The sequence below is a fragment of the Phocoena phocoena genome, chromosome 9 (assembly GCF_963924675.1).
Source record: "Phocoena phocoena chromosome 9, mPhoPho1.1, whole genome shotgun sequence".
In the NCBI taxonomy this organism is placed as follows: domain Eukaryota; kingdom Metazoa; phylum Chordata; class Mammalia; order Artiodactyla; family Phocoenidae; genus Phocoena; species Phocoena phocoena.
In genome coordinates this window covers 39,298,839-39,313,188 of record NC_089227.1, presented here as the reverse complement: position 1 = coordinate 39,313,188, position 14,350 = coordinate 39,298,839, and the positions used below count along the sequence as shown (strand labels likewise).

At 36.3% G+C, this 14,350-nt stretch overlaps 1 protein-coding gene across 8 annotated transcripts in view; it reads right to left on the bottom strand.

Moving 5' to 3' along the window:
• ETV1 (ETS variant transcription factor 1) overlaps positions 1-12,025 on the bottom strand; it is a 91,747-nt gene extending 79,722 nt beyond the window's left edge. For 2 of the 8 annotated variants that reach the window (XM_065883359.1, XM_065883361.1), the window contains exons 1-2: positions 9,138-9,198; positions 335-388 (exon numbers count right to left, since the gene is read on the bottom strand). In XM_065883359.1, the coding sequence (XP_065739431.1) occupies positions 335-388; positions 9,138-9,198 (115 nt within the window). Of the gene's footprint in view, positions 1-334; positions 389-9,137; positions 9,199-9,658; positions 9,707-11,053; positions 11,142-11,615; positions 11,703-11,953 lie in introns of those variants that run through there. The other 6 variants (XM_065883362.1, XM_065883356.1, XM_065883355.1 and 3 more) reach the window with 6 other exon arrangements.
• Between the last annotated feature and the right edge of the window lie 2,325 nt (positions 12,026-14,350).

Sequence of the window (14,350 nt, the reverse complement as noted above, 5' to 3'; positions counted from 1 at the left end):
CACACACACTTTTCCTGCTGGACATACTGAAAAGCTGGACGTAAACACTTGCATGTTCATGGATCACACCCTGTTTCTTCTCCAAGGATATTAACGAAATAGAGAACAGGACCCTCTTTTAATCCAATCAGTTTTCCTAAGCTCTTTTCAGATCCTACAGGGGTTCTACTGAGGTCACAACCTGACAAATACAATCACCTCATGACTGTAAGCTAAAAAGGCATGGACACAATGCAAGAAAAGACACTGGAAGTGGAGACCAACCAAAGAGAAAGGATAAAAACAGGAAACAAAGACAAAGAAAAGTTCAAGAGATGAGTCATAGTATACTTACAACTTTCAGCCTGATAGTCCGGCACAAACTGCTCATCATTGTCAGGTACCTGAGCTGAGAAAAAAAAAAATGAAAACAAAATTAAGAGAGAAACTGCCAAAATTAAGAGAGAAACTGCCATAAAGAATGTCAAGTAAGATCTCTCATGGAAGAGCTTTTTAGACTGAGACCAAACCTATGATTATTTGCCAATGAGCTCATATTTAAAATGGCATTGACAGCAATATTTGGGAGGAGAAATAGAAGCCATCATCAATGTCACCCAGAAAACACGTATGTCAGAAATAAAATGGTGGAAGTTGTAGTCCCTCTGAATTTCACCTGCCACGTGGAAATAAAAGAAACATGCAAAATAAAAGAAGCTACAGGAATTCCATTAGATGCAGTGGGGTATTTTTTGTTTTTTGTTTTTGCAAGAATGGAGTAAGAAGTATTTCAATGCACCTACTGCCTGTGCTTAAGCGGCCCATTTAAATTAACCACACAATTCTTCCAAATGGTGTGTAATTACTACACATATCCCTCTGCTTTTTAGAAATATCTGCTTTTGATATGTTCGGTCTACTGCCAATTAGACTACCATAATTAAAAATGTTTGCCCTAAATTTGGCCAAAATATGTGACAAAGTTTTTTACATGAAAAGATTATCATTGATTTTGGTCATATATAATAAAATATTATATCTCAATGATTATGGTCACAATAATAAAAATAATAAATAATAAAAACAAACTCCATCTTTTCATGCAAAATATTTTCCAGGTGACTAGTACTAACAAAAAAATATCACTATTTCATCAGTCCTAATGTCAAATGACTACCCTATTTTTAGTAAAGGAAAAAAATTCTGAAGAGCAAGAACTTAATGTATTCGGCAATCAAAACACAAGTACATTTTTCACTTCTAGAATATTTTCATCACAGTTAATTTAGATGTCAAAATAACCTATTCCAAATTGACATATTAAAAAAATGAGTTTTCATCTGCACACGCAAATATGCACACTTACCGACATACAAGCTATATAAAAGCTGGGTTTATAATGAGTTATAATCCTAATTAACTTTAGCTATAACCTGATTAGTTAGTATTACTTTACTAGTATTATCTAAGAGTGAAACTTTTTATCCAGTCAAGTCATACTAAAACAGATGTCAATTAATTTTTTTTAAAGTGCTTATTCTGTATGGGGAATTCTTATTAACATAATCAGTCTTTGTTGAAAAAGTTTTGTGTTGGTAATTAAGAAAAAAAATTCATATAAAAAGTAATTCTACATTTAAAAAATTCTGTATAAAAAAGGAACACAACATACATAGAATTAAAATGTCTGTTGTGTCAGCTTATTTAATAGGATTTAAAAAAACAAATATTTGGTTGAATAAAATTTATGTTATATTATTAAGAGTGGAACAAACGATAATCTTGCCTATTACCAAGACATATGCAGTTTGACATTCAATTATTTTCTAACAACTTTCTTCTGTACACCAATACTTAAGTTTATTGAAGACAAATTCCATCCTCTGCCACTTAAGAAAACCAAACAAATTAAGTGCTTTTTTCCAAATTAGAACTGATACCTATTTGATCAGCCTGTACTGGAGGAAGAGGTATTTTTTTCTTCCGATTCCACTAATACCTGATACCAAGGTTAACTAAAGGCCAACAACCTTCAAATCATTGTTCTATGTTACGCTGTGTACACTGTGTAACATTATTTAACCTCTTTGAACTCCATTTTACTCATCAGTTTAACAGTGATAATATAGGTTTTTCATGAGGATTAAATGGAATAGTCTAAACACAACGCCAGACACAATATCAGATACTCAAGAAACATTACTTATATTCTTCTTTCCAAACCTCCACCACCCATCCCTTTTTTTCAATTCACACATGCAGTACTACTCAAATCATTACAATGCAAGTTTAATATCTTTACTTCTAATGAATTATATTGGAGACGGATAAAAATCGCAGCTAAAATTTGTACATTAGCATTCTCTTAGCTATAAACATTTTTTTGACAGTACAGTAAACCTGATTTTTCTCAAAGACTCACAAATTATAAGTGGAGGAGTAACCATTAAAATAAGTCTTTTCACCAAAAAAATTACAAAGTGTTTTTAATATCTATTTAATAAATAACAGCAGGCAGACAGAATCAAATCCTACACATTTTTCCCACCATATCCACAGGTTTTGGTTTTCCTTTGAAATTAACGGCTAAACCCAGATAACTACTGAGATGCAAAATTATCAACCACAGCAATTACTATGCTTTTAAAAAGCCAACATTTACAAGAATCTAATAAAAACTTAATATCCCTTTACAGGAATAGCTAAAAATAGCGGGTGAGTAACAAAAATGTATTTGTAACAGAATATGCTGGTATGACTGTCCCAAAGGCCAGACTTTTTTTTTCTTACTATCAGAAGACAAAGTTGCAATTCAATGATATATATCACTGCAAGAAAGGCATAAAAATCGCTGATGGATAAGCAGCGTATGTTGGGAGATGGGAGATGGGGAGGGAAAACTTCAGGAGGAGAAGAAACCAGAAGTTATACCTCACAAATACAGAAAATAGCTACATACCAACAATTTTGTAAAAAGAATAAGAACTGCTATTTCTGTTCTAACTCCTTAACATACTGAATAAATACTTCACACTTATGCCTGAACATATTCCAGAATTTTAACAAAAAACATATGACTCACATTTTCACAGAAGCTAATCTTAAGAAACTGAATAGACCAAATGAAGCAGCATGCTACTTAAATGGACAAAAGCTGAAGTCTACCTCTAACTTCAAGTTAGAGTCAAAGGAAAGCAGCTAACGAAAAACACAAGTTGGATCTGGGCAAGGAAAATATGACAAAGTATTGCCACACTCGTATCGTACATTTCCTTTTTTTCCTCCATTCACGGGGAATTCTGTGAAGTAGCAAACTACAGCTTCCTGAAAATTTGCGGCAAGCCATACCAACTCCAAAGTGGAAAATTAACAATAGAGGCCAACCTAAAAATAAATTAGTTTTTTCACTGCTATCTATAATAAACTATGCTTGGAATAATCACCTTTGGGGAATGAAAATGTTTCCCCACACTCTGTAATTAAAGAGGAAGGGGAAAGAGTAAGAAAGGAGAAGAGAAAGTATATACCAAAAGACCAATAAAAGGCTTTCAAGAAGATGAAGCATGTGGATTTTACTGGTAATAGCTGGAGCACTTCTATCAGTTCATCACACATTAATAGACAAGTTGCCATCAAGTCTCAGGACTTCGCCTTTATAAGGGAAGTATTTGCACTCTCAGCCATTTACCTACATTATTATCCAAAGTTGTTTCTTCTCTCTCTCTCTGTCTCTCTCTCTCTCTCTCTCTAGTTCTACTACATCGCAATACATATTATGAGAAAGAAACCCATGAAAATATTAATCACAATCTTGATGTCACAGAATCACTAACCCTTATTTTTGAATTTTAATATACTTTCTTAACTAACATTTCTTGGGCGGGGCTGGGGTGGGGAGTGGACAATTTTTAAACAGAGTTTGTCCGTCTTTTGTGCTTATTTTAAACCTTCAAATAAAGTAATAATCATTACTTAAGGAAAGGTGAGTGTTGAAATATTTTCCAAGTTTGGCTGCAAGCAAGTAAAAACCCCCTTTTCCTTACAAACTAGGCGCCTGTCAGGTTTTCTTTTAAAGCTAGGGAAAAAGTGGAAAAATTACAACTGAAACAAATGTCAAGTTGAAAAGGGGTTAATATTTAATTAAAACCAGTTCTATCCACTGTAACAATGACCTGGAGCCAAACAAGGCGGAAGATGTATGAGTCATTCTTTCTGCCCGTGAATGAGACAGCTGATCTCCTCAGCAATTCCTCCAGACAAGCAGGCAGAGCTGGAGTTCCGCCTCCATTCACAAAAACACAGTCCAGCATGAGCCATGGGGCCCAACCGCAATCTTTTCATGTCACACCCTTCCAGAGAGCTAAAGCAAGTCAACTTGAACTTGCAGTATAAACATACCAGTTTTATTGCTCTGTCTCAAATACAGCTCAAATCCATTAAGGTACACGTTTAAATAAATGACAAAATTAAATCCATATATATATTTACATATGTTTAACCCATCCTGCTTTATAGGGTAATTTGTCACAGAAACTTGAATGTATAAAACTAAGAAGGAAAAAAGAAAAGAGGTAAAGATAGACGGATGGATGGATGGGTGGATGGATGGGTGGATGGAAGGAAGGAAGGAAAGAAGGAAGGGGGAAAAAAAGCCAAACCATTAAAGAAATACCTTATTTTTCTTATTATTCAAATGCTCTTTTTATCTTAAGATTATAATAGCTTATTGATGAACTTAGTAGCATTTCACAGGGTTAAGAAACAAGTTTCTCTAAAGAAATTTAAATTTTCTTTTAAATAAAAGTAAAACAACAAGAAAATCAACCTTCACACAGTCATATTTTGTTTAATCCTAAAATGAAGCTTCAGGCCATGGAAGGAAATAATCATGAGGCCGCTAAGCCTGGTTTTATACCACATCGCTTTTAACATTAAAATGATTGTACCAATGTATAAACATTAATTAATGCAGAAGTATAAATACATTGAAACAGATGAAAAAAGGGGGGGCATTTTCCCCATGACAAAAACATCTTTAGTATTGATAAAGGCATTCTTTCTGTATGCTCTAAAAGAAAGAAAACAGTAAGTTTTAGTTGTCTTTAGTCTCAAATCAACTTCAATTTCCTAACTAACCTATAGAGAGGCTTGAAAACTTAAGCGTAGCTCAGAGCTGTTGTTATTATCCATATATTTTCTCTAATGCTACTGAGGTCTGACTTCTATTATTATTATCATTATTATTATTTTAATTACAATGTTGTGCATAGATCAAAGGAAATAAAGTTATATTATGAAATTCAAGAAATTATACATTTTCTGTAACTGAATTAGAAAAGTTCAGCAATATTTCATTAACATGTATTAGGACCCTCTGGAAAACCGATATCTAGGCTACATCAAATCCGAATTCTATTTTTAACAAATTTTTCTATTTTGCAAATAGAAGTATTTGCACTAGATGAAAATGCATTTATATACTTCCAATAAATGTTGAGAAACAGAATACATCTACTCTACCTGCTATCCTTTAATGAAGTCCAAACAAGAAGTCTTTGTTTCATAGTTTAGAGTATTTCCTGGTACAAGAAAAAGATGGATAGTAGCTCCCCCCTCCCCCCATACAATGACTCTTGCTCAACTCTAAGAAATAGTATGGACTTCTGTAATTTAATGCCTAACTCTCAATTCCTTTTTTATTTAAACCACACAAAATAATGTAGTTTTTAAAGCTTTTTCTCCTTACTGCCTCACATTTTTTAAAAAATCGTGAGTACATACCCAATTTATGTTCCGTTTCAAAAAGAAAGTCTAGTTTTTAAAAAATAAAAATGAGTACATTATGACTACTGTGTATTATGGGTGGCATTATGTATATTGAGTAACAAGAGCACATATTATTTGATGAAATTCATAATAAATGATTTCGATTATAAATTTAGTATCAGCCACTAAAGTGAACTGATGAGATAGAATGACATCTCTACTTTTCAGCAAACCTGACTATTAATAGAAGGTCACATAAAACAAAAGGAAAAAAGCTTATCGGCATGAGGGCATGAGGTAATAATAATCTTTAGTGTAGAAAGGTTATTCTTGGAGGCACAACTTTGACTAAAGTGTCCTGGCATCACGAAACTTGACTTACCACACAATTGAAAAACATTCTACCCTGATGGCAGCGAATCACTATCGACAATTTTCCTTAATATTACTGATGAAAAGAAACCTCAAGGACATCTAGACCAACATCAAAAATGACACTCAAAAGTTGCTATGTATTTATATTAGATACATATGAAATGTATTCTTTTTCTTTAAGTTGTGTTAAAGGTAGACTTTAACAAGCAACTTTAAAAGAACGTGATCCTCTTTTAACTCAATTTTACATCCTTCTATTTCTGTCCCCCCCACACAAAAGGTTCCATTTTAACTATGAATTTCTAGGACGCCCTTCCTTAAAGCACCACTTAAAAAAACAGGACGTTACCAGGATGTTGATAGAATTGATATTTGAACTCATTATTTCATGGGATCAAATAATTGGAATTGCCTTTCTGTCAGTGGCAATCTAATTCAAAAGTCAAAGAATCAATAAATAAAGAATTGTACACAGTAAAATGACAATATAAAGTGGCTATGGCAAAATTTAAAATAAGCACATTCTTCACTTTTTTAACTGCTACTCTGGTCACTGAAAACATTACCTTTTCAATTTTCTTCAGAATAAGATGTGATTTTTTAAAATTGTGGTGTATATGTTAAAAAACCTTAAAATTGCAGTGTTAGTACTTCAAAACTGATACTAATATAAAGTTATATTCTTCAAAAACATATTTTTGATCCCTGTTTAGAAATTTGGGGGAAGAATGGAAGCATATTTTTTGGAGAGGACTTTAGTGAATTGAAAATACTGGTTCCAACTCCACCCTCAAATAAGTCCTACCTTATCTATCCAAATTTTTCCTTGGACATAAAACACATTTCATAATCCATAATAATTTACCTCTGACCAATCCATGTTACACTTCGGGTCTACCTTATAAAAATTTTTACAGGAAAAAAATAAATTAAACCTGAAACAATATATTATTTCCCAAGTATTTAGGGACTTCGATAATTTTTTAAAAATTCATATGACACATTACAAGTACCTTGACTCTCCTGCCTAGTAACATTTTTAGACCTGTTTAACTTCCCAGTGGGATTCTTAAGGGAGAAACTTGGTTAATTGCCAATGGTCTTTTTAAAAAGGGTCAAGATGCCTTAAAATTCCATGGTCCCTTCCTTGGCAATAAAGAATTATGAAAAGAAATATGTAAACAGTTTATAGTCTGCCAGCTTGGCAATGTTTTAATTTCTGGATGACCAGAAGAACATAAATGAACAGATCTAGCTACAAATAAACTAGTATAATTTTGAGATCTCTTCTTAGCTAATATTGTTCAAGATGTGGGATAAGTTAACATGCTAATGCAAATAGCATAATTATATAAAATTGCTAAAAATAAATGCAGTTCATTAACAGATAATTTTAAAAACCCACCTCTCTTCTTACTCTTAGATTTTAAAAAATAAAATTAATTGTTATGCTTATATCATGACAGGATAAATTAACGTAAAGTATTCTGAACAAATGTTTAAATTATCCTCAAATGCAATCTTACTCATGGTTTGTAAATAGGAGCCCACCTGGGTATTCAATAAAACACTTCGAGGATTAATTCCTGAACTTATTTAAGCTTATAAATTCTTTTCTAAGTAAAAGTCCATGTTCTTTCAAATACATCAATCATTTTCTAGGTTTATTTTACATAAAGCTAAATCTTCAGATCTGATTTACAGGTAAGTTAATTATCATGGGTAAGAATATTCAGTGCAGGGTTTTAAAATAAACTTGGATAAATTACCAAATCACTTATCTGAGGGACAAAGAAACAAAACAAGTCAAAAGTAAAACACTGCACTGAAACTGATTATAAAATGGTAAGAGTCTGTCACAGATTCCACATTTTTTAATTCCAGGAACAGAGTTGCTGTGCACATTCAAAATCTGCCAGCAAGTGCACTGACTTGGAATCAATGAGACTTAAACATCTTAAGAACCAACAAACCTTCCAGAACAATTAAAATAGATATCTGAAGGTATTCTGGATAAGCGAATAAATTCCCTCATAAACATAATGTTCTCACAACATTTAACTTTGCAAAACTAACAGATAAAATTCATGCAAGAGCCTCTGTGCAGATTTTTCTTGAGAAAGTTACATTTGAATATACGGCTTATGTTGCAATAATAAGTAATCTATTGCAATAAGTTTCATTTACAGTGACAAGCAAAATGACCTTTAAATGTAACTAAAACTTTCATTAATACTTACCTTTCATTAACATACAAATACAATCACCCTTGCAAAGCGATACTGGAAAAGCTATTTAACTTAAAAGCTTTCTAAAGATTGCAGAAGCCCTTTGGAAGAACTAGAATATCAGCAAAACAAAGAAACTTATTTTACATGCTAACAGCAACTTGATCAACTGCAAGCAAGACCACTAGAAAAAACACAGCAGTCTGCCTCAAAGTAGCAACAGCAATGCTTGGGTTCCATTTAAAGAGACCCTCTCTCTTCTTTGAACCATCTTAAAAATCTGTTCCAAAAATTGCATGTTTCCCATGTAATGCAGAGACAGAAATAACACAACTATACTCAATACCTAAATATCTATAATTTTCTCTTTGTATTTCCCACAGAACACATCGTAGGATAAAATTATTATTTCACATTTAGTGTACCAAATCCAAAAGAAAAATTTCAAATTATAGACGCCAACAAAAGTCCCTCAACATTAGACATTTCTCAAGTTGTATAAAGCTGTACTGACGCAATAGCTCCTTCTTCCTATAAAATAAAGTTTCACAAAAAAAGATACAATAGACTGCAACACAAAATTTTATCAAAAAGCAATCAAAAATAAAAGTAATGCCTTTAAATATCTCCTTGCTATATTAAATAAATCCTAATAAAATTGTTATAATAGCAAAGGTCAATTTCAACAAACATCACATTATAGTAACAAACAGAAAACATTTTAAAAATCCTCCAATCCCCCCAAGATTTATTTTAAAGCCATGGATTTCCTTAGCATTGGATACACACCTAACGTTCTGTGTTGTGAACAAGGTGGAAAGAAGACACTTGCACTTAAATCTTGAAGCATCCCGTCCTGATGAACCCAGAGAAACTAATTTCTGCCATCAGAAAAGTCCTCCGCCAGAACACCAAATAATGATATGCGCTGCTCTAAAGGAAACAGCAAGCTGAGTTCTGGCTCTAGGAGGTCTCTCGAGGTACAATAATATAAACCTGATCAATTGCAATTAAAATCTGAACAGAGGCTTAGAACTTGAAGTCTTGGTGCATTAGTTCTTGCCAAAAGCAGATGTGATTGTGAGCTGGAAGCAATTTCTCCTGGTAATTTGTGATGACACTGGGTAGTGCAGTCCCAGATTCCCCGAAGACAAACTCATCAGAGGCTCTAATGTATGCATGACACATGAGGTGGCTCTTTTAGAGCTCAATTAATTGGGCTGAACATTAAGACAGCAAGTTCAGGACTTTTTTTCCCTCCCCTTCTAGAGTTGCTTTTCCCCTCCTTTGAAAGCAATTTTTTGCCTTACCTTCTGCAAGCCATGTTTCCTGTAATTGACTTAGATCTTGAAAGAGTTCTAAAAAACAAGTCAAAGACATAAACAAAAGATTTGCAAACCTTTAGCCTACATTAAATAGTACTATAGATCAATTTAATTTGGGGAGGGGCGTCAATATAAAAAGAAATCAGGATTTATAACTTAATTATATCAATAATCCTGCCCATTTTGATGCCTATTAAGCAACACTTCTCAATATCTTTTTTTTCCCCTTTTTAACATTAGCTTAATAAATAAGCTTAGGGACATCAAACAACACGCATACACTAGAACTCAAAAAGGCTGAGGTAAAGGCATGTCTATCCACAGAAACCTTTCTTAAATATATTCAACTCTTGCTAAAACAGTAGTAGGGGAAAAATGAGAACGACTGAAAAACGTTTTATTTCTATCTTCCGAATCTTATATAAAACATGTAACAGTACATTGTATAATTCTCAAAGTACTATATGTTTTGAAGTTCAACGCCTCAAAACTAAAAGGGACAACTTTTAAATACAAGATTTTGGAAGAAAATTTCTACAGGAATGGGTTTACAAAAGTCAGAGAGATAATTCTCTGGTACCTGATTATTATCAAGTCCAAATCTGTGTATTCTGTCATAGTAGGGAGGGAGAGGCATGTGTAACTTATTTATACTTATATGAAGATTTGAGGATGTTTCAGAATCCAATATACCTAATCTAAATGGCAAACTGAACTTTGGTAATTAAATCTAAGTATGATAAGTTTATTATGAATGCCTGCATAGGGCTGGAATAATTTATAATATATTGACCTCCTACCAAGAGTTCATAAAAAGAATCTGTGACCCAATTTCCCAAATAGGTATTATAATTACTAATTAGGCCTTGATTATGATTCATTGAACATTTTAAGGCCTCACCATGTGGTCATCAAAATCATCAGTGAAAAGTTTGATAACAGTATATGGTTTTAGTGTAAGGGGATGGGAAATCAAACAATCACTTACATTGCTCAACTTCTAACACAGGAGAAAAGAGAAATTAAGCAGTGTGCACAGCTGCCTAATTTGTCCCACTGTGTTGGATATTTCAAAATTGTGACCTTAGTGTATGGGATTACTTGTATGCCATATGGACAAAGGTATTTAAACACAAAAGAATGATTAAAAGAAGGTTGTCACTGTTTTTATTTCCCTCTTGCATTAGTTTGTGACAGAGCCATAAAATATCTCTCAACGCAAACTGTCACATCATGTTAATTGCTCCAAATAAAAGTCTTGGTTAAATGCAGTAATTTGAAAGTGTATTATTCTTAAGGTAAGACTGAAGTGCTTCTCTTCTTTATGAGGGTGGGAAGTGTAGGTAAAGAGGGGGGATTCAGCCCAAAATCAAACCTCACCTTCTGAATCATGAGCCAGATCTCTGTTAATGAATTTTCTTTTCCTGACATTTGTTGGTTTCTCGTTACAATTTCTCCCACGCTGATTCTACAAAGGGAAAGATAAAATCCTTTAAAAGAATGTAAACCTCACATGGCACACACACATAGAAACACACATGCATACAAAAGTCTACTGGATCTTCTCCCTAAATAGAAAAATAAAAGTCCATCGTATCAATTCCAATAATCATTTTCTGTGTTCATTTGACAGTGAAAGCTTATGCTGAGAACTCAACAGCCAGGGAGAGTTGCTCCCCTGTGCCGATGGTAATACACTATTTATCAGTCATATATCCATGGTATCTCAACATCAAAACAACATTAAGCAATTACACTTAAAGTCGTTTTAGGCTGGATCAACGCTAGATTAAAACACAGTGAATTTTATTCTCCCTGAAACACCCCTAAAAAAAGAACAAAAACAGAGTGGTGAAATGAAAAATGTAAGAGAGACAATGAAAAAAAAAAAGAAAAAAATAAACACCCCATATAAACAAAAAGTGTCAGCATTTGTCTCAACTTCATTCTTTTCAATGTGGCAGACAAACCCAGCCAAAAACTTTGAGAGCAGCAGCTGCTGCTGCCCCCCATCTCCTCTTCCACTCATCTTGAGCACTTTAATCAGAAAAAGGAGTCTTAAAAACAAAACTATGCCTTATCCAGATCACTGAAAGGTAAGCTCATTTTGAAGATTGGGCTTCTAGAAGCAGAGTCGCCCTACAGTGGCAACAAAGCAGATAAAGTATCTGCAATCCCAGCCCCCTTGCCCCCTCCCTCCTCATTCTCTCCCTCCTCCCCACCCCACCCCCTCCGTCGGAGTCAAGTTTATAAACAGCAACTTTCGAACTGATCACTCACATTGGTGACCATGTAAGGCACTTGCTGGTCATAAAATCCATCCATTCTGCTGCTCTTCGCAAATCTCAGCTCAGTATTTTATATTTTGAGCATTTAGCTGGAGATTTCCTCGGGATCTGGACTTCTATCAACCTAGAGGGGAACAAGATGGCTTTTAGGCTACAAAAAAAAAAAAAAAAATCATGAATGAAGCTCTTGAATTTGCATAGCTAATTACCCTCCGACAGTCCCATTCACAAAAATAACCCTCCCTACACCGCCTCCTTCACCTGGATCCAAAGAGAGACAAGAGAGTTCACAATTTACATATTTTCGGCAGTAGCAAAAATCCGAACCAGAGGCGATGTATTTATTTACACTCTCGATGTTCCCCTGCGCGGTCGGTGTACCCCGGGCAGCTCTGATTCGCAAACGTGTGCAAAACTAGCAATGGCGATCAACGAGACTTGCTTTGCACCTAACGGGACTAAAGAGACGGAGACACCTCTTTCATAAGGATAGTTTTTGCAACCCACAACCATGCAATTATCTGGAGAGACATAAAAAGTTGTTGGAAAGACCCACCTGAAGGCCACGCTAGGCGAACGGCTGCAAAAAATTCCCTCCAATTTTAATAAAAACATTAATTATTGCCCAGCACTTCCCCCTTGGAAGCCGAAAGCGCCTCTGACAGAGCTCAATTCGGTGGTTTTTCCTCTACTTCTCCTCCAGGGGCCTCCAATCCAAACTGATGGATCGCTGCCTCCCATTGGCTCCGCGTCTCTTTCACAAGATCGGATTTCGGGCTGTCAATCAGGAGGCTTGCTGCCCCTGCTCGTGAATCTCCCGCGCCCCTCTGCCCATACCCGTGCTCCGCCGGCTGGCGCGGTGACCACAGCCTGGAAACGCCACAGAGCAAATCGACTGCCGTCCTAACCCGCTGCTTATTGTTAAGGCGCCCGGGGACACCGAAGCCATGTGTTTCGACTCGCCAGTTCTCCTTACTGGTGTGTTTGGTCCACTAATTGGGCTGATTTCCTAAAGCACATTCGTTCGGGTCAGATATATACTCTGAAGTGCGATCCACCAAGACCGTGCCTCCTTAGTCTCCCACCACCCCTCCCTCAAGATCTCCAGCCCCTCTACTTTGAACCTGATAAGGAGCCCACCTCACACTATAGCCTCGTTCCCACTAAGTTTTTGGCCCAGGTTCTCTTCCCATTTTTCAACACCCACCATAACCATTATGGCGCATCAAAAACATTATTTTTTTAACGTCATCCTCAAGTAAATCTTTCATGGGACAGTAAAATCTATGGGGAAAGCACCTGGGAGAAGCAGAGGAATTGCTTCAGGAGTGGTTGCGTTGGAAGGGAGAACTACAGAGCGATCTAGGTGAGGTAAAGTATTAAAATAAAATTTGTCCCACGTGTGCACTGGGACGAGGTGTTTCCAGTCCCTGGTGGAGGTGGGGAGGAGCAGGGATAGGTTGGGGTGGCTCGGATATCCTAGGGACCCGCACGTTTCCTGAGCTTTTGTTATGTATACACGGAGGCGGAGGGTATCACTTACTGTACTTGACGCTTTCACTTCCTCTCCAGCTTTTAAACAGCCAGAGCCGGGAGTTGGGGGAGAGAGGCGAGGGGGGTCGGGTTTCAAGGACAATGACTAGGACGTTAAAAAGTGAGGGCTGCAATTCTGAAATCACTTGCCCTGACCCTCCTACGGGGCTTAGAGCTGTAAAGAGACACTTAAGAAGCCTCGGCCCAACCGCGGATGAGAGGCCTCGGGGATGGGACCAGGGACTCAATGGTGTTGAAATTCATTTGTGATCCTGGTGGCGACCAGAGCTAGAGACCAAAGGATGTTTCCGGCAGCTGTTCAGCCCTTTGAGAAACGTGCTGCAGTTCTTTATTTCTAACTGAAAGTTTCCTTCCTTAAATGGAACGTTATGGAGCCGTATTAAACAGGAGTGTGAGCGCACAAGACTCAATTCCGGACCCATGGAGGTCATGGGTCAAAAAATTTTTTAATATTAAAAAAAAACTTATTACTGGGGAAACACCCATTAACTATGGACAGCAAGGACACACACCGTGCGTTCCCTGAAAGTAGTAAATCAGAGTTAGCCTGTCCTAAGGCGCGCACCTACAAGTATTTTGAGCGGGAACTGCACATTTACCCGAGTCGGGGAGGGGTTCGGGCGCAGCCTGGCCTCGAGGCTGGCATCGTGAGGCTCTAGGGTACTTTCTGAGGGTGCAGTCAGGCGGCAAGTGTGTCCCGCCGCCCAGCACTCCCGGGATAACCCAGCCCCCGTAACCTGACCAACAGTTTCCAAAGACCTTCTCTGCGGCTGGAGCCTGACGGGTAACGATGGTAACCGGGAGGGGGCGGAGCTTCAGACTCAGCCCCCGCGAG